The 24633-nt window shown below is 48.8% G+C and overlaps 1 protein-coding gene and 2 long non-coding RNA genes across 3 annotated transcripts; 2 read left to right on the top strand and 1 right to left on the bottom strand.

Annotated features, from left to right (window-relative positions):
* The first annotated feature begins 188 nt into the window (after positions 1–188).
* Positions 189–19852, top strand: LOC119142102. Its single transcript, XR_005102154.1, has 3 exons — positions 189–263; positions 16679–16682; positions 19840–19852. It is a non-coding gene; the product is annotated as an uncharacterized LOC119142102 (long non-coding RNA).
* On the top strand, positions 2919–7198 carry LOC119142101. The gene is made up of 2 exons (XR_005102153.1): positions 2919–3432; positions 6692–7198. It is a non-coding gene; the product is annotated as an uncharacterized LOC119142101 (long non-coding RNA).
* Positions 19853–22989: 3137 nt separating the features above from the next.
* On the bottom strand, positions 22990–23931 carry LOC119142104 (olfactory receptor 14C36-like). Its single transcript, XM_037374817.1, has one exon. The coding sequence runs from the start codon at positions 23929–23931 to the stop codon at positions 22990–22992; it is 942 nt and encodes a 313-aa protein (XP_037230714.1).
* Positions 23932–24633: the final 702 nt, after the last annotated feature.

Below are 24633 nucleotides of genomic sequence, written 5' to 3'. Positions count from 1 at the left end.
TGCGGCGCCCGTTGAAGCAACCTCGGCCCAGCTCCTATTGGTCCAAACCCGCCGGCATTATGATGCTCTCGGGGGGGCCCATCACAGCCCTCCGCTCGCGTCCCCGCGTTCCCGCGGAAGGATCTGGCCAAGCACAATGGCGCCGCTCACGCCCCGGCTGCCCGGCGGAAGGCTCGGACCGGCCACTGCGCTCTGCGACCTCCCAGCGGAAGGAGAAGAGCAGCGGCGGGAGGGGAAATGGCAGCGCTGCGGCGCCTGTGTGAGTGCGGGGGTATCTGCCGCTTCACCCCTCCGCGGGGTGGGCAGGGGTCCGGCTGGGGCGGAGGCAGCGAGTGGGGAGGGGGTGCCCTGGGGGAGGTTACTGCTGGTAGCTGGGTGTCAGGGCCTTGACTTTTACCTCAGGTGGGGGCTGGGCGAGGGCCCGAGCGCTACCCCTGCGCGGGGCCTTCGTGCGGGAAGGGGCCTCGGTGGGGGCCGGGGTGCCGCGGGCCAGATCCCTGGGCCCCCCTTGCACTGGAGAACCGCCAGGGATGAGGCCTGCACCGCGTCTCGGCGCTGCCGCTGGGTTGCGGTCGCGGCAGAAAATTCAGCCTGGGGCAAGCAGGATTCCTGCGCGCTCAGTGGAGATCACGCACCCGGCAGTGCTGCTCTCCCTTGCACAGTGCAGTAGGCAGGAGGCTGTTAAAATCCCCTTTTTTAATCTAGAAGTGGTAAAGACAAATATCCTCGTGGCTTTTTTTTTTTTTTTCCGTGGGGCATCAAATCCTTGAAGATTTTTCCACTGATTTCCAATGTGACTTAAGTCAAGTTACGAGCTCTCTGTCCCAGTTTGCTCTAGACAGCTGGTTTTGCCCATGTCTGATGCTTTGAGGTTCGTTTTTTCTCTAGCAGACTTCTTTCATGCAGCACAAACTGTAACCCAGGAATCAAGCTGTTGAAGGTTTGTTTTGACAAAAGGGAATTGGACTATAATTTTGTACAATTTGTGTATATGAAACTGTAGTTATCGTTCATCTTTTCCTACTTCCCTGTATTTTTTCAAGTCTCAGAGCCTTTTTTTTACTTACCCATTAAGCTCTTGAAGTTAATGTTTCCTTGTAGAGCAATTATCCTTTTCACAATGGTATTTCTAGCTCTCTGAGTATCTCTGGTAATTTAAGTGCTATTAAATGAATGCAGTGGTTTTATTCAGGTTAAGGCAACATGAATGTGATGATCGCCACTGTTGCATACTAACCTGCTGCTTAGGGGCTCAATAGAGGGAGGCAGAAAAATTGGATTTGCTACTAACTGCATGAAAGGAGGTACTGAAGAGATTTATTTTTTTAAGAAGAGCTAATTATGTCTCAGTCATTTTTAACAGAAGTTCATGAGAGGCTCAGACTTATTGATAAGAAAACCGGTGTTTTCTGTTACTGTCTTTTGTATAAGGAAGGAGTTTGTGGTGTGGATGATATTTATGTTCCAGAGAAAATCAGTGTCTGTAACAACTGATTTTTTTTTTTCTTTCTCCTTGACTTGTCCTGATTGTAACTCAAGAATTTGCAGAAAATGCTTTTATTAGTATGTTCAGAATAGCAATTATATATATATATATATATATAATATCATAGAATGGTTTGGGTTGGAAGGGACCCTAAAGATCACCCCGTTCCCCCCCTGCCCTGGGCAAGGACACCTTCCACTAGCCCAGGGTGCTCCAAGCCCCGTCCAGCCTGGCCTTGGGCACTGCCAGGGATGGGGCATCCACAGCTTTTCTGGGCAACCTGTTCCAGTGCCTCACCCCTCTCCTAGTGAAGAATCTCTTTCTAGTATCTAACCTACATCTCCCCTCTTTCAGTTTAAAGCCGTTCCCCCTTGTCCTATCACTACATGCCCTTGTAACAAGTCCCCCGTGAGCTTTCTTGCTGGCCCCTTTAGGCAGTGGAAGGCTGTTCTAAGGTCTCCCCAGATCCGTCTCTTCTCCAGGCTGAACAACGCCACCTCTCTTGGCCTGTCTTCCTAGGAGAGGTGTTCCAGCCCTCTGAGCATCTTTGCGGCCTCCTCTGGACTAGCTCCAACAGGTCCATGCCCTCTCTATGTTGGGGACCCCAGAGCTGAATGCAGTACTGCACAGGGGGGGTCTCACAAGAGCAGAGCAGGGAAGGAGGATCACCTGCTTGCCTTACTGGCCATGCTTCTTTTTATGCAGCCCAGGATTTGGTTGGTTTGCTGGGCTACAAACACACATTGCTGGGTCATGCTGAACTTCTCATCAACCAACACCCTCAAATCTTTTTCAAGACTGCTCTCAATCCGTTCTCTGCCCAGCTTGTAAATGTGCTTGGGATTGCCCCAGCCAACATGCAGGACCTTGCACGTGGCCTTGTTGTGCTTCATGAGGTTTGCAGGGGCCCACCTTTTAAGCCTGCCAAGGTCCCTCTGGATGGCAAGCCTTCCTTTGAGCATGTCAGCTGCACCACAGCTTCGTGTCATCGGCAGGTTTGCTAGGGGTGCACTCAATCCCAGTGCCCATGTTGCCGACACAGACGCTAAACAGCACTGGTCCGAACAGCGACCTCCGCTTGGACATTGAGCTGTTGACTGCAACTCTCGGGTACGACTGTCCAGCCTATTCCTTATCCACCAAGTGGACAACCTGTCAAATCTAAGTCTCTCCCGTTAAGAGACAAAGATGTCATGCGGGACCAGTGTCAAAAGCTTTGCACAAATTCATTAGTAGCTCTTACTTTGTCCACCAGTGCTGTAACCCCTGTCACAGAAGGCCACCACATTTGTTGGGCACGATTTGCCCTGAGTGAATCCATGTGTTCTGTCATCAATCATCATCTTATTTTCCATGTGCCTTAGCACAGTTTCCAGGAGGATCTGCTCCATGATCTTGCCAGGCACAGAGGTGAGGCTGACCAGCCTGTAGTTCCTCAGGGCTTCCTTCTTCCCTCTTTAAAAATGAGGGTTCTCTTCCCCTTTTCCTGTGTAGTGGGAACTTCACTGGACTGCCGCGCCTCCTCAAGCACGATGGACAGTGGCTTAGCCGCTTCATCCGCCAGTTCCCTCTGGACCCATGGATGCATCTCATCAGGTCTCATGGACTTGTGCACCTTCAGATTCCGTAGATGGTCTTGAACCTGATCTTTTACAGTGGGTGGTTCTGTATTCTCCCCGTCCCTGCTTTTGCCTTCTGTGACTTGGGCTGTGGGGCTGCAGCATTTGCCTGTGAAGACTGAGGCAAAAAAGTCATCGAGTACCTCGGCCTTCTCCATGTCCTGGGTAACCAGGTTTCCCATTTCCTTCCAGAGAGGGCCTGCATTTTCCCATCTCCCTTTTGTCACTGATGTACCTATATGTTGGGGTCTGCAGCGGGTCTGCAGACAAGTTAGTTGACTTCAAAGACTTAGCCGTGTACCTTTCAAGACAGCCACAAATTGTCAGGTATGTAAACAGGGTGTGAAGAATCGGAACTTAGAACCACAGCATACGGGCACCTACAGCAACAGCAAATAGCAAGCAAGAAGGACACAAAAACCTATCAGGATCTAACACCTGCACTTGTCTAAGATATATAAATAGTTTGTATAAACAATAAAGGCCATTTTTGTCCGAACCCAGCCACGCAGACATAGTGTTTCTTTTCAATCCGCCTCGACTTGCATCACCACATTTGGTGACCCCGATGTGCCTATATGATCCCAGTAGTAGCGCAGCGAGCGGCTGCAAGATCCCAGGAGAAAGTGACACCGGTAAGGTGAGCCACCAGGGACAACATGGGGAGTAAGTTATCTAAAGAAGATACCATGGTGCTATCAATGTGGAAATTAGTATTAGAGAAGCGTGGAATTACTTTAGGTGGGCTTCAGTTAAAAGATATATTATTGTGGGCCAAAACACATGGAGTGGAAATGTCCCCAGCAACTGCTCTTAGTGTGTGGACCTGGGACAATTTAGGATCAACAGTCAGAAGCTCTGGAAAAAGGGGACAAAGAGGCGTCCGGGTTTTTGCCTACACGGGGACTGCTTAGACATGTTGTAGGGGGCTTCAAGAACCCGCAAGATGCAAATGGGGGCTTGCAAAATCAGCAAAATGCAAATGGGGGCTTGAAAAATCAGCAAACTGCGACTGGGGGCTTGCCAAATCTGCAAAATGCAAGTGGAGACTTGCAGAGTCCACAAGACGTGAGTGGGAGCTTAAAGTCAGCAAAATGGGAGTGGGGGCTTGCAAAGTCCGCAAGATGCAAGTGGGGGCTTAAATATTCAGCAAAATGCGAATGAGGGTACATCCTTCAAACCTCTCCTGTATCCCCCTGAATACAGACAAGAGGATGAGGGGGTGGGGGAGGGGGAGAGTCCATGTCCCTTACCAGGCGCCACTCCCCAATGCCCCGAATCCCCTAAATCTCTCCAGCTGCGTCGACTTATACTTAATACCAATTCCGAGGACGACAAGCAGAAACATCGGTGGACCGATCCCAGCCCCCCTGACTCCCTCCAACATTTGTGCCAGCCCACACACCTTCCCCCCTCGGCTCTGGCCCTGCCTGCGCAGGATGGAAATGCTGAAAACCCGGATTCCGGTCCAGCTATGACAACGTTATCAGTCACAGGCAATGAAGAAGGTGGAGGTGGTAAAAATCCAGTTTCCAGTGGTACAGTAATGACGCGCGACCCTCGGCGATTTTGGCAGGCTATAAGAGATGGGGCATTAAAAGACGGGAACTGGGATTTAGTAGAACAGATAGGCGGACTGCTCCTTGATCTTCCTACACCTTCCACGAGTGCACCGCACGCATATCCTATTGTATTGGGAGATGCGGCTGCTGGTAATCCTCACGTTCATACACCATTTGCTTGGAAAGTAGTACAGGACTTGCAAAAAACTGTTTCTCAGTACAGGGTGACTGTGTTCTGTCACGCGGAAAAGCTGTCTATAATCTACTGTGTTACAGTGGTTGAAATGTATTTTGCTGTTAAAAAAAATAATTGTTGAATTGTACGGAACAGACAGTGGGTTGTTTTGACATTGATAATGTGCAGTTTTGGTCTCGCTTTGAATGATGTGCAGCTGAGATCCTGCAGCAAAGAGTTAAATAACTTTAAGGGAGTATGAGTAGAAACTAGGATGAGATAGAAGCATGTGAACAAGTAGTTTTAACCTATCACCTTTTAAATAACAAAGTTTGCATAGCATGTGTATTTTTAGCTGGGGGTACAAATTGGTGTGAGTCTATTAATAAAGTGGCACTAACTTAAAAAAAAAAAAAAAAAAAAAAAACAAACAAAAAACTAACCAACCAACCAACCAAAAAACCAAAAAGGGGGAATGAATGGAATGACCCCAGAGGCACGATTAGAGAAAGCATGAAGGTGTCAGTACGCATGAAAGACCCTCGTACCGGGCATTGGTCGGCACCACATGAATTGTTAACTTGGGGGAGAGGTTATGCTTGTGTTTCTACAGATGAAGGTCCGCGATGGATACCTGCTCGCTGTGTGCAGCCTGAGCTTAGTGTGCTGGATCGTGGGAGCGCTGCTGCTGCCAGTCAACCCAACAAAGATGTGTGGCCTCCTTACTGAACCAGTCCTTGTTTGGCATGCTCTTCCTTGAAACTGACTTGCAAACATTGTTGCAAAAAAGTGAATGTATACAGAGAATGAAAAATCTTACTGAAAGTCTTGATATTTTCAATAATTAAGACCTCTGTATAATGTTAACCTGAAAGAAGTCAATATTGTTTGCACTTTGAATGTCGATAGCTTGTTTGTTAGGCAGTTAAGAATGTGAGTCAAATTTGCCACCGTTATATACAGAACAGAGCAACTATTGGTTTTTGTTGTTGGCTCAAGGACATGGCTCTGAGGATTTTGATGGTATGTGCTGCGTGGATTTTAGGCGCCCCATTGCAGCAACATGTTACCAAAATCTGAGAAAATGTCAGCCTTTTCTGGCATCCATTCCCTCTATTGGCAGTATTGTTTGTTTGCTATTGCCTTGGTTGCCATCATGTTTGCAAGGGCCCTGCAGAACATGGCAAACCTGGTACTAGCTGTTCAAAAACAAAAGGGGGGAATTGTTGGGGTCTGCAAGCGGGTCTGCAGACAAGTTAGTTGACTTCAAAGACTTAGCCGTGTACCTTTCAAGACAGCCACAAATTGTCAGGTATGTAAACAGGGTGTGAAGAATCGGAACTTAGAACCGCAGCATACAGGCACCTACAGCAACAGCAAATGGCAAGCAAGAAGAAGGACACAAAAACCTATCAGGGTCTAACACCTGCACTTGTCTAAGATATATAAATAGTTTGTATAAACAATAAAGGCCATTTTTGTCCGAACCCAGCCACGCAGACATAGTGTTTCTCTTCATTCCGCCTCGACTTGCATCACCACACCTATAGAAGCTTTTCTTGTTGCCCTTGATACACCTGGCCAAATTTAATTCTGTCGGGGCTTTAGCTTTCCTAATCTGAACCCTGGCTGATGGGGCAATTTCTTTGTATTCTTCCCAGGCTACCTGCGCATGCTTCCACCCTCTGTAGGCTTCCTTTTTATGTTTGTCCAGGAGCTCATTGTTCATCCATGCAGGCCTGCTGGTGGTTTTGCCTGATTTTCTCTTTGCTGGGATGCATTGCTCCTGAGCTTGGAGGAGGTGATCCTTGAATATTAACTAGCTTTCTTGGGCACCTCTTCCCCCCAGGACTTGGTACTCTTCCAAGCAGATCCCTGAAGAGGCCTAAGTCTGCCCTCCTGAAGTCGAGGGTAGCAAGCTGGCTGTGCATCCTCCTTGCTGTCCTAAGGATCTTGAACTCGACCATTTCATGGTCACTGCAGCTTGAGCTTCACATTCGCCACCAGCCCCTCCTTGCTGGTGAGAACAAGGTACAGTATAGCACCTCTCCTCATTGGCTCCTCTGTCACTTGGGGAAGGAAGTTACCATCAACACATTCTGGGAACCTCCATGAGGACTATGCTGAGAAAAGATACACTGTTTGGGAAAAAGGTTTGTTTGTGGTTAGCTTGGCTCTCATAGAAGTAGAAAAAAGCATACAACAACCCATTATATTGAGAGGCCCATTTAAAGTTATAAAACCAGTCACTACTGGGACCCTTCCCCTGACAGGGTGGCCCAGAAAGCCTCAGTACGAAAGTGGTATGCTGAGATTGAACGCTATTGTAACACTTTCTCTGTATCTGAAGGTGCTTTAAAAAAAACTAGCTATAAAAGAAGTTGAGAGCCTGGATGAGGGCCAAGATAAACCTGTCTCAGTCATTCAGGTGGCCCCTCCTTTTCCCTGTGAACAGTCAGTTAGTGCTTGGTTTACTGATGCTTCTGCCAAAAGAGAAGGAAAAGTGTGGAAATACCGAGCAGTAGCACTCCGTACCTCTTCCAATGAGCAAATTATAACAGAGGGAGAGGGTAGTGCACAAGTTGGTGAATTAATTGCAGTATGAAGCGTTTTTCAACATGAAGCACAAACTACTTCTCCTGTTTACATTTATACTGATTCTTATGCTGGATTTAAGGGATGTACCGAATGGCTTCCTTCCTGGGAGCAAAATGAATGGCAGGTTAATAGGATTCCAGTGTGGCAAAAGGAAAAATGGTGAGACATCTTAAGTATTGCCAGCCAAGGGAACTTTGCTGTAGGTTGGGTAGCTTCCCATCAGATAGATGGGGGGTCAGCGGGAGAATGGAATAACTGGGCTGAAGAGTTAGCAAGGCTAGCTCCTGTACAGAAGGACCAGATTTCAGAAGACTGGGAACACCTGTTAAAATGGTTACATGTAAAATGCAAACACACAGGAGCTAAAGATCGGTACTGTGAAGCCCTTGCCCGAGGCTGGCCCGTCACCAGAGAAATGTGTAAAACCTGTATATCAGCCTGTGAACAATGTCGAAGAAGACTTGAAAGGCACCCTTTAGAGGATGACCCTCTGCATTTGAGGGAGGGTAAAGGCTTGTGGAATGCCTGGCCCCTTTAAGAGATCGGGAGGAAAACATTTTGTGCTGGTGGGAGTGGAAATAACATCAGGACTAGTCCAAGTCGAAGCCTTTAACAGGGCTTTAGAGGGAGAACACTTTGAAAGCACTGCGTGAATGGTTTGGAACTGTTCCAAAGCCACAAGAAATACAATCTGATAGCGGTTCTCGCTTTACTGCCAGAACTGTACAGGATTGGGCACGAAGCAAAGGGATTAAATGGGTGTTTCATACCCCCTATTATATGCAAGCTAATGGAACTGTAGAAAGGGCCAATGGTCTCTTAAAACGACTTTTGAAACCTCATGAGGGAAATTGGGATGTCCGCTTGTGGGAAGCTGTTAAAGGTGTAAAAGATAGATGGGGGGTAAACAGATGCCCCAAAATAACTGCTTTTTGCCCAACAGCTCCTTCTTTGATTCCTTCATTAAAGGGACCAAATGATTTAAAGAACCTAGCTCACTTCTCAGGACAACCTGTTCTGGTGGCACTTCCTACTGTGGGAAATGTACCACTGGTACTGAAAACCCCATTGAATGCATGTGCTTGAGACGCCTCCGATGCCCTGGGAAAAGAACATAAGATAAATACCTGCTGGATAATCCCATCATTTTAACCCTTTTTGCCTCAGGGAGGCAAGCTCTGTTGTTTTATTTTTACAGGAGAACTCCGAGGGACACTGAGAACATGAACTATGAATAAATGAAAATTCATAGCCCTAAATTTTAAAATGACTAATAGTAAAATTGGACTGTTAGATGCACTTGGTATAATCCAAAATAACCTTTCTTTGGCTCTTAGTTGTATCCAGGCCCAATTATGGATACAATCAGTGGCTGCCTCAATTATTAGAGAAGGTGAAGGAGGCACTTTTCCCACTGAAATTTGGAAAATAGTCGGGACAGTGCCACTGACTTTGAGAGGAAACTCCAGTCCTGGTGGAATTTGGTAAACTTTACTTATAACCCCACCACAAACATTGCCACCGCTTTTGTATTGACAATATCCCATGCATCAATAAATGTAACCTACCCCATTATTGCCTTAGGGTTGAATCACAATGGAACCATACTCTATCCTTTTGAGCATAGAGTATGGGCCCAAAAGGGGGATGAGAAATGGCAAACTATAGATTTGGAATCTTGTATCATGCGGGAACAACAAGGATTTGTCTGTGAAGGCAACACAATCAGAGCTCAGGACGTTAGTTTAGACGCTACACAGAAAATCTGTCATTTTGAGATTCGTCCTGATGATAACCCTGAAACAGTGCTTGTATATATTGGCAAAGGTTGTGCATGTTTGAGAACTGCTTGTAATTCTGTATCTGTAGATAAGGTGATTGTAGATACTAAGAATCATTCAAATTTTTGTGTTTACATCACTGGATGTGACTTCTCCTATTTAGCCCCAGTCATATCTCACCAGCTGTTGAAGTCTAATTATACACTGATTCATGAATTGCAGCCTGTACCCATTGGAAGGAATCTCACCTTGGTAAAACAACTGTTACAGCATCAAGACTTGATCAAGATTCTGGAAAAGGTTAGAGAAAACGGACAGAAAACCTTGATAACTGGCCATCACAATGTGGAAGAAATACACCGTGTCTTGAGAAGAGTGAGAAAAGATGCAGAACATGGATGGTGGAACACACTTTTTGGATGGTCACCGACTGCTACTGGCATCTTGAACAAGTTGTGTCACCCTATTGTTGTCCTTTTGATATTGGTCTTGATCAGTCTTGTTTTGTCAATGATATTGTATGTCTTAAATTGGAGAATGGTAAAGCAATTGACATATCTAACATCTGTAATCAATGCACATATCTTGTTGAATATCCCCTCCAATGTGGACATCCCTAAATCTACTGACACAATGAAAATTGTATAGGACCTAAACAGATTTATGTTTAGTCATTTTTATGAATATCATTTGATTATTGTAAATTGGTTGAGATAAAGATGATTATTTTCCCCTTCTTTTCCTGTCTGTCATTTTCCTTTCCTCTTTTTACTTTCCCTGTCCTCTTTTACCCCTCTTAGAGGATTATATCACTGCCACATGGTCCTGATAACAATGTTGAGCCACGGGGTGGTGTAAGAGTCGGTCTAAAGAGAACAATATTGTCTCAACATTGCCAACACAGACCTGGAGGTGGAATGTGGTCCTCATGGACACCAAGACACAAAGACCCTGGGAAGGAGTACTGCACAGTACGAGGAGTACTGTGCCGCTCCCTGCCACCTGGGATTGAAGGGAACAACTACAATAAGGCCACATAACAGCTGTCCAGAAGATGGATCACAACCGTGGTCATAACAACGAACCAGAAAACAATACAAAAACACACCTCCTGTCTGAAGCTACCCACCTCTAAGGAAAACCGCGCCTCGGGCACTCTTCTCTGGACATGCATGATAACCTGGCTCGAGAAGGCGAAGGCTGGCAACAATCCGTGGACCAGAGGAGGAGCAGGGCCTGTTGCTTGGCATAAAAAGATGCCTTCTTAGCAACTGAACTTTGGAGATCTTCCCCACCAAGGATCACGACGATCAGAAGGACCGGTGGGACGCTGCCTGGACCTGGGACCATAGGGACGCCTTGGACCCGTGGTGGTAGCTCTACTCCTCTTTCCTTTCCTTTTTACTTTACCTTTTATTCACTTTGTCTTTCTACCTATCGCACGCCGCTTTACGGGAAAACAATAAAATTGTGCTGTTTAATTGAAGCATAACCCCTTGGCGTGGTCGCCTTGATTTTTGCGCTTCGAGATGATAGTTAACAAACCATCATGAGTCCACTGCGTGGACCGTGACAATGCCGTACACACTGAAAATGGGGTATGAGAACCGAGAAACAGAGAATTCCCAACAGGAAAAGGGAGCACCTGCAGGGCTGAATTCAAGACCAGGGGACTGGATAGCTGTCACTGATGCTGTCACCACCACAGGCTACAGCTGTTTGCATCCCATCACGCTGCCCTCCGGTAAAGGTGGCTGCAGCATTTCCAAGGGCACCAGCGGTCCCCTCCCTCCCCATCCCACCCTGCCACGAGGCTGCTAGAGAGTGCACAGAGCTCTGGCGTTTGGGGGCTGCATCCAGCAGGATCGAGATACACAGCCCAGTCCTCAAAATACAAGAAGGTGCAGAAAAGTTGTGCCCCTTGCACAGAGGTTGCTCCATTTGGTCATGAGCAGTCCTGGATGATGATTTCCTCCTACGAAAGTCTGAGCAAGGATCCAGCTGCAGCCCTGTTGCCAGGTAGGAGGATGAGGGGAGCAGGGTAAAAGCATCCCACACAAATTACTCCAGTTCCAGAGCTCACTGCTCTATTCCCTCGCTCCAACAACAGACGGTATCTGCAGCCACAGCCTCCACACCCGTGAAACTAGCTTCCATCAAGCACAACACAGACATTATTACCACAGGTTACTAATGTGGGGTCTCCACAGCACTGATCAGGTGCCAGACAGAAAAGCTGCCCCATGCATTGATGCTCTCCCAGATGTGCCATCCCAGGTATTTCACCTCCCAGCATCCGAACGGGCAGCTCACAGCTCCAACATTTCCAGTACAATCTATCAGTCAGGCTCCAGGCACAAGGGAAAGGGGAAAGCAGTATTTGATAGCATTTGTATTTGGCTCTGTCTCTCACAGAGAGACAATTAAGGCTATTAAATAAACCAATTTATCTTTCTGGGAGCATTCCCCTGGTTAAAGCTAATGCTGAGGAAAAAACATTAGACAGGCCAAAACAATTCATGCTGGGAAGCACGAGGCAGAAGCTCTTGCTGACTGAAATTAAAGCATCGCTGTGCCACAAAAGGTTAAAAGGAGGAACATGAACTCTCTCATAAATACTGATTTTCTTTACATTAGGGAAAACACTCACACACCCTTGTCAGTTAAAACTGAGCAGGAGAGAGAATAGATAACCAAGATATTTTCTTCCTGGTTTTAATTCCTTTTTGGGGGCTAAGTGATTATTTTCCTCATAAAAGTTAAGACATTTGAAATTACTTTCTACCCCAAACTGAATGGAAAGCTGGACTGCTGAGATCTCTCATGAAGTGGAAAACGAGACGTTAAGGAGTCCTGGATAAAAAAGGCTGAAACTGAAGGTTTCTTTTCAATAGAAAAATAATATTCTGCTAAATCCAAACCCCTTTTGCTTCTGATGAAGCAATAGGAAGAAAAGCTTTAAAAAATTATTGTCCTAATGAATTTTTACCACGGAAAATATCAGTGGAACCATATTTTTCAATTAAAAAAGCCTCTTTACTCTGACATTTCTCATCTGTTTTATAAAGGGGCTTTGGAGAAGGTTGAGATTTTGGAGGAGGAATGTGAATTGATGATTAACCTGGCAGGAGGGCTGCGAACTGTGAATCTTGGAGCTGGAGAGTAGCACTCGAACAGGGCAATTGTGTCATCTTTACATCATTTGTAGGTAGGGAGTGTGGCAAGAAGACTAGTATGAGACACGGGGAGTGCTCTGTTTAAGGGATTTCAGTGTAACTTCAGGAAGGATTTCAGACTGAAGTAACATTGATAGCATGGTTGGTAGCTGTGGGAGAGATGCTTGTCTTTCTGAAGTTAGTCTTACTAGCTACAGTTTTAGCTTATTATCTTTTGGAATTTTTAATCCACCTTTACTAGAAAGAGGGGGAAAAAAAAAGAAAAAAAAAAAAAAGAGATATCTTGCATACAGGCTGCTGCAAAACAAAGAGCACTTGTACTACACTCTGACAGCCAAGCACCCATGCGTTTCCCTCATGGACAGTATATTACTTCATACCTATAAATAATGCAACAGAGCTGTCTGGAAAGAACTAGCCCATGGTTATTCTGTTATTTGGTGCACACAGAGCTGAGACTTGGGCTCATTAACCTAGGCAACCCAAGAAGGTTATGCAAAATGTTGGCACAGCCCAGCCACTGCCATGACGTGGCCAAAGGAGAGGTGGCAGGAGGATTTGGGCAGGTTATGTGTCCTGCCGCTGAGAGCTTGGACTGATAACAGTGAGCACTGGAGCAGAGCAAGGCTGAAGTGTGGGTCAAAGGGGCAGGACATCTAATTTATGATGCATGAACTGTTATTGCCAAAGTGCCATGTTGTTCAGCTTGTCTGTTTTTCCCTGCAGGAAGCATGCCCATCACAGCAGCACCACGCAGGCTGCTGAGCAGCCCTGGGGCAGTTCAGGGAGATGTCCACTCTGCTTCAAAGCTATTTTATCGCTCCACACATGTCATGCATAACATCAAATCAAACAGCTCCTCACCCTAAGTGACTGCTCCCAGGGGCTCCTTTCCTTCCAGCCTCCTCTCTCCTGCAGTTTCCTTCTCATTTCCTTGCATAAAGCCTCCAGAACCCTCCCTGCCTGGTGCTCTGTAGCCCCACAAAAATCACTGCAATGCCACACAGAGCACACGAGCCTGCCTGGGGACCAGAAACAGCATAATCGCATCGGTGCAGACCTGCACCCAAATTAGCTAGCTGTAATGAGCTGCACGGTTAATTGGCACCACACAGCACTTATGTGCTTGTCCTGCTTTGGGGATTTGAGCTCAGCGCAGAGCCAGACACACCAATTTGTCCAGAGCTCCCTCCTGCTGCTCACCACAAAGTGGTGCCACACCAGCAGGCAGGGTTGCACCCAACAGACACTTCTGTAGGAAACATGGTGTTTCCCTTCCACCATCAGGAACAGTCTGGGACAGACACACTGTCTGGTCTAACTCATTCAGGTAAATGTCTTTTCTCCTCCCCTTGACCCTCAAGCTAGAAGCACAAGGGGGGTCTATGCACCCATATAACCTTAGTACCAGGCTCCAAGGACCCCACATGCTAAACCTGTGCCTACCCAGCTTATACTCAGCTATGTGAGCAGCACCATTTCAAGGTTTCACCAAGGTCTAGGTGAGCTGTAGTAACCTTTAGAGAAGCCAATAGACATCTGAGCAACTTCCCGGAGTGATCCAAAGAAGAACCTGCCAGATGTTCTCCTTCCCTTCTCCTTCCTCACTACCTTCATAATTTCTCTGCACTCTCATCTTTTACCATGCTCTCCTACAAGCCACTGGGTCCAATTTGCCATCTGCAAAGGCACCAACTTTTTGCTGCTACTGAAGAGGTCTCAGACACAAGGTCAATTAGCTCGGCACAGGATCGGGAACAGCAGCTCTTGGCAAGGTCAAGTCTCAAAGAAGCCCACAAAAAGTAAAGAAACTCCCCAGAGATGCACACAAAGGAGTGGCCTCGGAGGCTCAGATGCTGCCAGTTACTAGATGCCCACCCATACCAGTACATTCAATGTTTGCTCAGCTGGGACACAGGGAGTGTGGATGCAGGCAGAAACAGGCCCATGACAGAGGAGTCTGGCACAATGCAAGGGTTGTGCGAGAAGAGAGATAAACAGGTGAGGTGGGAATCTGGCACAGGAGAGAGGAATTAGCAATACAGATGGAAGCATTTGTGAAATGTTGCCTCCCAGGTGCTGGCACACACCAGCAGAGATCACAGCAGAACTCATCAGATGTCCTGACAAAAAGCTTTGTCAAGAAATGCCAACTAGCAAGAGCTGGGATTTTTTTGGACAACACGTTACCAATTCTGAGAGAGGAGGCTAGGAGCTCTGGTCAGAATGGGAGAATCCTCCTTTCTTCCCCCACGCCTCATCTGGCTGGGACAGAGGGGAGAGTATTAGCTCTCCCTCTCCTTATCAATGAGCTGCAGCTGAGTGAGCTCTTTGGTATCACGGACCTGCAGCAAAAAAGACAGAGCACCAGTAACTTAAACCTGTCCACTCACAGATTGTTGTAAAAAGGAAAACAAGACACCCATCCTCAGCAAAAGTCACAGAAGCCTTCCCCATCTTGGCACCCCCTAGGCATGGGGGAAGCTGAGTCAGCAGAGGTACAGCATCTCCGCAGGTTTGCTGTCAGACCACATGCATGAACAGCATGCCAGCTTTAAATCCCAGTTCTCAGGCACCCCTGACAAAACCAACATCACCTACATTTTGATCTGCTTTATCACAGCCTGAGCCATGACAGCAGAAGATGGAGGGCTGCACTTTTACATGAGATGCATAGAAAGAGCAGCCACAGGATCAATTTTATCTTACCCTAGGGAAGAAGGGAATGAGAAAATAGCGATGAGCAGAAATTAAAAATGCAGAAAATCCAAGGCAGAAGGGTGACTCAAAAGACAAAGGTCTGAAGTGCTTTAGTATTCAGAAGGCTGCACATATCACCGTGTAATCACCTGGAAACACGTGGGGACTGTGCAAGGGAGTGTGGGGGGTGGGGGAGATTTCTTCTTTGTGCAAAACTGCGACCCTGAGAGGAAGCAGAGCCTCCTAGTAGAGGGACAAAGAATAAAAGATTTCCCAGCACAGGGACTTGCTGAAGAGCCAGGCTGGAGCTGGCAACAGACACCTCCCTCCCACCCCGCTGGCTGCTGCTGCTGCTAAACAAGAGAAGGGGCAGGTCTGCCACCCGGGTGGGACACTGGATGCTCTTCAGTCTGAGCAAACATGAAGACCCGTCCTTCACTCAGACTCTGCTTCTGAGGATTCAGAAGGAGTGGAGACCATTTCATCCCATTTCTTTCCACTCAAGGTGCCCTCCAACAACCTCAGGCTGCCTCCCTGCTCCTCCATCACGAAGTAGCCCAGGAGTACACACACAGAGAGTAGGTATAAAGCAAACCAGCTTCTCTAAGGACATCCCAGCTTGTGGAAAAGCAGCTGCCACATAGGTATGGCAGGCCCCTCTCCCTTGCTTGCACATGGGAAGAAAGCAGTGCAATGGTTCTTTTTGCAGTCTGTGGTTTCCCATCCACCAGCCATCACAGCAAGGGCAACCATCCAGTCAGAACAGATGCGTGCAAAAGATGGGCAGTCTCAGGAGGGGTGGGGAAGGAAAGCAAAGCAAAGCAATTCCTTTTACAGGAAAGAATTGAATACTTTGAGACAGCTCATAAAGATCCAAAGGGTTCAGCCACTACAGTTTCAAACTTAAACAAAGGGAAGGGGAGTAGCAGTAGGATAAAGAGTGAAAAACAGATTTGGGACTTAATATTCTCTGGAGCACAAGAAACGTGGAGGGGAACACAGATGTCCTTTAAACATTCCTTACATTGTAACTGCTACATCCATACCTGCACCCCTGCAGCAGGGACAAAGTAGGAGATCAGGTTTTATATTGTTACTGTCTGTACCCCACAAGTAGTTCAAGCATCAATCCCAGCTTTAATTTATTAAAAGGCTTTCCTGCTCCCCTTTGCCCAACTGCCTCTAAGTACAAACACCAAACACTGCAAAACCTTTCATTAGGAATAACAAAACTTCCACCTTTCACACGCTCATGGTCCTCTTTTGTGACTCCTGCAGCCTCTCAGCCCTCCTGGAGCTACAAGGTTTCCTCAGCTTCTCAAACCACCACCCCCCAGCCTGGGTTTGCCCCGCTAAAACTGGTGCTACTCCTCCATGGTTCAACCCCCTAATTACAGCTGCAGCCCACGTCTCACCACAGCTGACAGGCATTAGCCACTCACGCTCACTGAGCTTAACACAGCCAATTTGCATTAACAGCCCTTGTGGGGATTTATTTTCCAGACTCATGCGTGCAAAATTTACAGACAATGTTTCTAAGAAGAATCGTAAAGACACAGAAACACTCAAATTCATGACAAGATTTGTAACTGCAGAAAGCAAAGAGCTGCGAAGCAGGCAGCCTGGAGCAGCAAGAGCCTGGGCACAACCAGTCCTAGTAGGAAAAAAAAGAGTTCTGTATAGTAGAAAAAGTATTATTATTATTATTATTATTCCTATTCATTGTTGCTTTTCTTTCTAACACCACCACCCCCCCACCCCCGATAATGGCAGGGGTTATGTATTAGGAGCTGCAGATAGCGAATAATGTTCTCTGGCATATTTAACAGCTCATTTATCCCTTCTGTAAGGACCTGGGGTCAACAGTCCAGACTTGGTATTTTTAAACGAATTTTTAAAAGCACCATTCCCATCTCAAGTATTCTGCAGTCAGTATAATCCACCCTATGTCCTAAAACATAGATTTCTTTTTATGCAGTGAGTTAAGGTCCAGAAAATCAATGAAGTAAAATAAATACGCCAGACTATGCTCTTTCCCTCCTGTGTGAATTTTTTTTCAAGGATTTAGAATTGTATTCACCCGAAAGCGATAAAAAAGCTCAGGGATGAAATAGCTTCAGCATTAGCTGTGGCGTTGCCTCTTGCTGAAAGCTCTTGGTGTAGCAGGTTAATACGATGACGGTGGTTAATATGATGCCAGTTTTCCAGAAAGGTTTCAGTGACAAGCTGAGGGACTACAGAGCAGTGACCATGATGAATTAAGAGAAAGCAGAATAAAGAAGAGAATGAAGATGCAGAAGGATAAGGATACTGGGGAAAAGGTATCATAGGTTTTCAAAAGAGCAGCTCTGCCTCAGGAGCAGATGGGAGCTCTCTGAAGGAGCCCATGACGGGGTAGAAAAGGGAAAATACAATTACTGCAGTTTGCTTGGGTTATCAGAAAGCATTGAGCAACATCCTTTGACTAATCCTCCATGAGAAAAGAGCAAAGGTCATCATATGAATAAATAATTTGTTGAAAGATAAGAAACAACGTGTGGAAGTGAATGGTCAATTTTCAGAGCGGGCAGCGTTGCCTGCAGTGTCCAGTCATCCAATGCCTTCACAAATGAGCTGGAAAAAAAGAGCAAAGAGGAAATACCAGCGTTTGCTGATGATGCAAAGAGATTCTGGGGAGTAAAGAGGAAGTCCAGTCAACAAATTAAAGTTGTTTTCTTCTTGATCCTAGTAGTATCTTAGTCTCACAGCTAGGTCTGCATGCCTAACAGGGCTCCAGCAGCAAATGCTCCTCCACACTCACAGACCATGATAGCCCCTTGCAATGTAATTAATTTGAGGCAATTAAAGCAGTCAAGCGAGTGCCTGCCCGGCGTGCCCTGGCACGGCTGCGGTGCTGCGGAGGTACAGCCATGGCTAGAGCCAGCTGCAAGGGGCAGCTCATGAGAAGATCGAGCAGTGGAAGGTACATGAGTACATGCTTGATACTGCTGGCAAGAGCTGCCACCGTGCGCGGGGAGTGAAGGCAGAAAGCTGCCCCTCTCTTCTGGTCAAGTGAAATTGCCGTCAGCTCCCATTGCTTTCGGCGCACAGCTGAGAAATGAGGAGGAGCTCTTGCTGTGCTGCGAGGAGGAGGCACGGCCAGATGTTGCATTGGCACAGAGCCCTGGCTCAACACTTCTGTAATGTCCCAAGGGGACTGGGGCTCAGACAGGGTCAGCACAGGTCACCAAGAGCCTCTTTGCGAAGGGTTGTGGGGTACCTAATTGCAAGAGTCAGGCACTGCTAATGCAGGCTGGCTAAAGGAGCTTGAAGTCACTAAGACCCTTGAATGTTTTGCTTGCACTTAACACCTGAGGTGTTTAAAGGCTCACAACAACGACGGGTTGTGCTACAACGACTCACGCCATGCAGCAGGTGCCCAGTATCTCTCATTTGTGTTACACACAGATGACTTGCAAAACGGTGACTGCTTAAAAGCATCCCACCAGCCTTTACAGGGCTCATAAGCCCGTCTGTATTCCTGACTTCCAGTGTCCTAGCCTGGAGAATCACTTTATTCAAAACAGTTTGCTAAAGACATGCAAACAGTGCTGGCAGCCCAGGAAGAGCTAGGGTGTGGGTTAATGAGAAATCATGGGCATCTGGGTAGTGGGGATGGGAAAGGTGCTGATCCGCACCCCTCTGCTCGGTGCCCAGGCGGGCACCACGGCTCAGCCTGCAACACACGTGGCCCAGAAGGTGTGTGGGAATCTCGTCTGCAGCTTGGAGCATGTGCCTGGGAGGCAATCTTCTCTCCTCATTCACACATGGGGCAGCCTTCACAGCGAAAGGAGTGGCTTTGAGCACAGCTAGGATGTGTAAGCATGTGAAATGAAGCACTTTGTTTCCCAGCAGGTCCCTTCATTTGTACAGCCCTGGGATGCTACAGAGAGAGGCAGGATCCAAAACGGGAAGATGAAAAAGGAGGCAGCACAGGTGCAGCTGTAACAGCCACCCCCAGCAATGACAGCTCAATCATGTGGCCAAAAGCTATGTCCCAAATCACACTGATGGGAATCGAGAGGTGACATGCTCAGGTCTGGAGACACAGAAGAGCAGCACTTCAGCCTGCTACTGGCAGCTACACTGAGTAGGGGATTTATTTTTCAGGTTTGGTTGTAGGTTTTTGGGTTGTTTTTTTTTTGTTTCACTGCTGCAGGTGTTTGTATATTTTGGCATTTACAGTTTGGAAAGCAAGAGATGCACAAGGGATTCTGCTCCCTTTGACTTTCCAGTAAACCAGCTGTGGCTTTGACACCACTTCCAACACCCAAAAAACTCCCACTCTTCAGCCACATGTGGCATCAAAAGGCCATGGCACACTTCAAAGGCAGTTCTCAGCCCACTGGGAACAGTCTGCTTCAAAAATACAGATTTTACAAAACCTCCAAATGTGTAGCAATGGTACAATAAAATGTTCTGAAGCCACTAGGGCATTTTATGCTGCAGCTTCACAGCAAATTTTATGCGGTGGCTTTGTGATGATTTTTTTTGTGGCTGCTGCCACAAGCTTTTCTGTGATACAGCACAGCTGGGCTCAGCTACTGCTGGGAAATCAGCAGAGATGAAACAAAATATTTGCAATGAGACTGATCTGGGAAAGATGCTGTGTCCATAGCAGAGTTTAGGTGAAGTGAGAGTAAGTAAGTACTAAGTACTCCAGGAATAAGAGGCAGATCATCAGAGGTGCTCAGCGTGGCCAGGTGCAGGCAGGGAGGCAGGAGTGGGGAACAGCACAGCTGGGGCAGGACAAGCATTTCCCTTGGTGTGGCCAGCAGCCTCAGCCACCACAGTGATGCAAACACATGATAAACTGAGTTACACGGGGCCAGTCCATCTAACGGGGCAGAAGGGCATTGCTTGGGCTGCAAATGGGCAGTGTGCCTCCCCATCACAGGCTTCCCTGCACCCCCCCTCAGGCCACCCCCTCTCGCTCAGGGTCAGTGCTGGGGGGCAGCCTGCAGGAACCCCAACCCCATCCCCAGTCCTCCCCTTGGCTGCCTGCAGCCCCTTCCTGCCGAGTGGTGCTGCACTCAGCTACCAGAAAGCCTTCATTAAGCAAATTGTTAATTTGGACCAAATCAAGCCAGGGAAAAGTTCTTTGAAACAATAAAACGTGCTCTCCAACTGCAAAGCCAGGTCACCTTCCTGCTCAAAGGCAGCCTTCCTGCTGCTCTCGACTGGGGAATTAAGCCATTTTTCTACATTGGAGCTGTTTCCAGGAGAATTTCCCTCTGATGTGAGATGCTGATGGCTGCAGCCTCCTCAGGCAGGGTCTCTAAAACACAGGAGCAAGCGGCGGTGGGGAGGGACAGCGGGAAGGGGAGCACAGAAGGGAAGAAACCAATACCCGAGAGGAACGGGTCCCTGCTCAGGGTGAAGTGTCACCGCTCACATCCCCTCCAGCCAGTTCCTAAATCAAAAAGCCACTAGAGAACAAACACCACATGGGCATCTCCCCTCTGCTCTGTGGGGCCATCGCTGCCGCCCATCACTGTCCTGGTGATGCAGGGGTCCCTGCAGAGAGGGGCTGTCTCACCGGCCCCGGTGACACATCTGCTACCTGCTCCTCATCGCAGCAAGCAACCCATGGGGGGCAAAACGCTTTATTTAAAAACCAGCACACACTTTTGAGTCTTTTAGCTAACACCTGTCATTTCTGGCAGTGCTTTTAGCTCCAGGTCTTCCCCTTTCAAGCACCTGCACGCAGCCATTCCCACCCGCCTCAGCAGGGACATCGCAGCAGCGCATGGGGCACGGCAGGTAAATGCACAAAGCTCGTCGTGCTCAAGGACAGATGCTCCACTGCTGGATTTTGAGGAAAAGCAAGGGTTTATCTCACTCGAACGACCCAGTCAGTAGGCGACCCAGCCTGCCCTGCAGCCCTCTCTAACTGCAGGTTGGTACCAGTGCCACCACTGCCCCCATCACCGGATGGCTCTCCAGGGAAGTGAGTCAATGAATCCTAGAATATCTCAGGTTGGGAGAGGCCCCTGTAAAGGCCCTTGTCCAGCTGTCCTGCTCAAGGCAGGGTGAACTGGATGGCATCTCTCAAGGGCTCTGCCCACTTTGGCATCATCCACAGAAGGGTCTGAAAAGCCACTTTGTCAACTTGTACTGGGAGACAATAAAGACATGCAACACAGCTGGCCCAACTGCTTGAACTGGAAGATGCCACTAGTCTGTGGCCACCAGGACGACTTGACCACTGGTGACATTTGGTCTTGAGCCCCTGTGGTGTATGATGCACCGACTCTGGGAGCAGATCGAAGGCACGAAGACACTCGAAGACACCTCGAAGACACTTTATTAAAATCAAGCAAGCCTTTTATACCTTTGCAGGGGGCTGACGTGTCAGCCTGTAACTGTGCTCAGCAAGTTTCCACTCTGGGCTCTTCTTTTATTACAGACACAGCAGCTCAGCAACTCCCTTTATCTACAAGGCCACAAGCTCTGCAGACCACTCCCTATCTTCAAGGTTCTCCTCTTGCTCCCATGGCTTCCTTCCAACAGGCATAACTGTGTCTCTCTCCCAAGGTCGGTTTTCACTCCCTGACGCCGTTGAGCTAGCTCGAGACATAGCCACAAGCCCCCAGCCAACTTCCCACCCACAGTGTCCTCCATTTCTTCACTCCAGAAGTCACCCATCTGCCTATACAGAAAGTGCAGGAGAAAAATTCAAAGCCCTTGCAAAGGTGCAGGTACAAACCATCCCCTTCTTTCCTCAATACGTATGGGTGCAGCAACCCCTTTGATGTCCCACAATTACCTGGAACTGGCTGCAGCAGTACTTCCACCGTCATTTCCCCAGACACTACAGTGAGGATGAGCAGCCTGTATTTCTCCCAATTGTCCTTCTTGCTTTTCCTGAACAAAGGCTGGATGTCTGCCTTTTGCCGGGACCCCAGAACCTCCCTGATTGCTCGGACACATTTGAGGGCACCATCCAGAAAGGGTGCCGTGATCAGACAGAGGCACTTGCAATGAGCCGGCCCAAGGCGGGTGAGATGAATCTCCCTGGGACAGTGGCCTTTGTTCCTGCAGTCACACACAGGAACGGCTGTGCCCTGGGAGGTGTCCCCACCTCAGCTGGCCTCATGCACTGCTGCCGTGGTTGAACCCCAGCCTCACGCGCACAGGGGTGCTCAGAGGCACGAGCCCGTCCCTGGCACGTGCGGAGGCAGAGCACTGCAGCAGGCACAGTGACTGCCTGGCCTCCTGCTGCCCCTGCCAGAGGCTGGCAGCACCTCAGCCCGGGGGTGTCGCGCCCTGCTCGGCACCTCTCGGAGATGGCCCTCGTCATGACCAACGGGCACGGGGACCGCGGTTCAAGGAAGCACGTTGCAGCGCTGCATTCAGGTGGTCTCCACCAATCCAGAACAGTTGATGGAGGCCAGCACCGTCAGAGAGTGCGCGTTGCCTGCCCCTGCCTGCGCTCACAGGACTGCCACGCAGCACGGCGGTGCCCAAGCTGCCAGAGCACTCAGGCCTTACACCAAGGCAAGGGGTCAGAAGGAGAGTGTGGAAGTGGAAGGAGGACAGCAATGGAGAGCCAAGGGGTGGTGTTCCCTGGCAGTGCTGCCATGCCAGGAACTTTTTCCCCTCCGTCTGTGGACACAGGAACTGTCCCTGCAGATCCAGAAAGGCCTTGGAAGGAAGAATCCAAGGATAAAGTTGCTCAGTGGCCCTTTGGCTTTGTTAAACAAAGAGAGAGCAGGGCACCTTCAGAAAGGAAAATCACAGAGGGAATTAGAATGGGGATGACATCTTTATCAGAAATGAAATACCACAAGCAACTACAACAAATTCAGAAGGCAGTCTGGGTCTTTGATGAATTACATTATAAATTCTATTCATAAATTTATTCCTTCAGAAAAACATCCATCTATCAGTTTGCACATTGCACCCTTGAGCTCCTGGTTCCTCATGCTGTAGATGAGGGGGTTCACTGCTGGAGGCACTTCCGAGTACAGAACTGCCACCACTAGGTCCAGAGATGGGGAGGAGATGGAGGGGGACTTCAGGTAGGCAAATGTGCCAGTGCTGAGAAAGAGGGAGACCACGGCCAGGTGAGGGAGGCACGTGGAAAAGGCTTTGTGCCGTCCCTGCTCAGAGGGGATCCTCAGCACAGCCCTGAAGACCTGCACATAGGACAGAAAAATGAAAATAAAACACCCAAAGAATAAAAAGGCACTAGTCCCAATAAGCCCCACTTCCCTGAGGTAGGTGTGTGAGCAGGAGAGCTTGAGGATCTGTGGGATTTCACAGAAGACCTGTCCCAGGGCATTGCCGTGGCAGAGCGGCAGTGACAGTGTATTGGCCGTGTGCAGCGCAGCACAGAGAAACCCACTGGCCCAGGCAGCTGCTGCCATGTGGACACAAGCTCTGCTGCCCAGCAGGGTCCCGTAGTGCAGGGGCTGGCAGATGGCCACGGAGCGGTCATAGGCCATGACGGTGAGGAGAAAATACTCTGCTGAAAGGAAAAAGAGAATCAGGAAGAGCTGTGCAGCACATCCTGAGTAGGAGATGTCCCTGGTGTCCCAGAGGGAGTTGGCCATGGCTTTGGGAAGAGTGGTGGAGATGGAGCCCAGGTCGAGGAGGGAGAGGTTGAGGAGGAAGAAGTACATGGGGGTGTGCAGGTGGTGGTCGCACACTACGGTGGTGATGATGAGGCCGTTGGCCATGAGGGCAGCCAGGTAGATGCCCAGGGAGAGCCAGAAGTGCAAGAGCTGCAGCTCCCACGTGTCTGCCAATGCCAGGAGGAGGAACTGGGTGATGGAGCTGCTGTTGGACATCTGCTGCCTCTGGGCATGGGAACCTGCTCAAGGAGGAAAGATAGCAAGAAGTCAGAGGATACTTCCCTGACTGAAATGAAAGCCGTTTCTCCTAGACCCGCCCCTGGTGCCCCATGTCCCCCCTCTGCCGTTCCTAGGAGAGCTCCCTGCAGAGCCGTGGCTGGAGCTGTGCTGAGTGCTGGCCGAGTGTGCTGTGAGGAGCAGGGGCTGTGCCCGCTGGCTGCCCAGCAGTGAGCCCTGCTCTGCAGCAGGGGCTTCATGGGAACCCTGGGGGCAGGGGCCAGTCCTGGCCTTGCACTGGCTCAGCCCAAACTGCTCCCAGCGCAGAAGGGCCTGTCAGCATCGGCTCTGCCCGTGCTGAGCAACGGCCATGGCCAGAGTCAGGTCGGGAGGGCTTTGTGCTGTGCTCAGGGAGAGCAGAGTGAGTGCTGAGAGGCAAGGGCACTGTCTGTGCCTGAGGGCAGAGGCAGGCACTCTGCTCTCTCCATCCCTCTCCTTCCCAGCTGCCCGGCAATTGCTCCTTTCTAGATGGAGAGTGATCACACTGCCATGTTACCCTGACCAGCAGCCAGGCACTGCTGAGAGCAGAGGGATCCACTGCAGAGAACAAAATGCCTCATCCATTCCTGAAGGCTCAGCACCACACTGCTATCCAAGGACACCCAGGGCTCACTGTGTGCCGTGGCAGGCACATACAGCTTG

Source organism: Falco rusticolus, unplaced genomic scaffold (genome assembly GCF_015220075.1).
Source record: "Falco rusticolus isolate bFalRus1 unplaced genomic scaffold, bFalRus1.pri scaffold_46_arrow_ctg1, whole genome shotgun sequence".
Taxonomy (NCBI): domain Eukaryota; kingdom Metazoa; phylum Chordata; class Aves; order Falconiformes; family Falconidae; genus Falco; species Falco rusticolus.
Note: the sequence above shows the minus strand (reverse complement) of the source record. Positions and strands in the feature narration are given on the sequence as shown.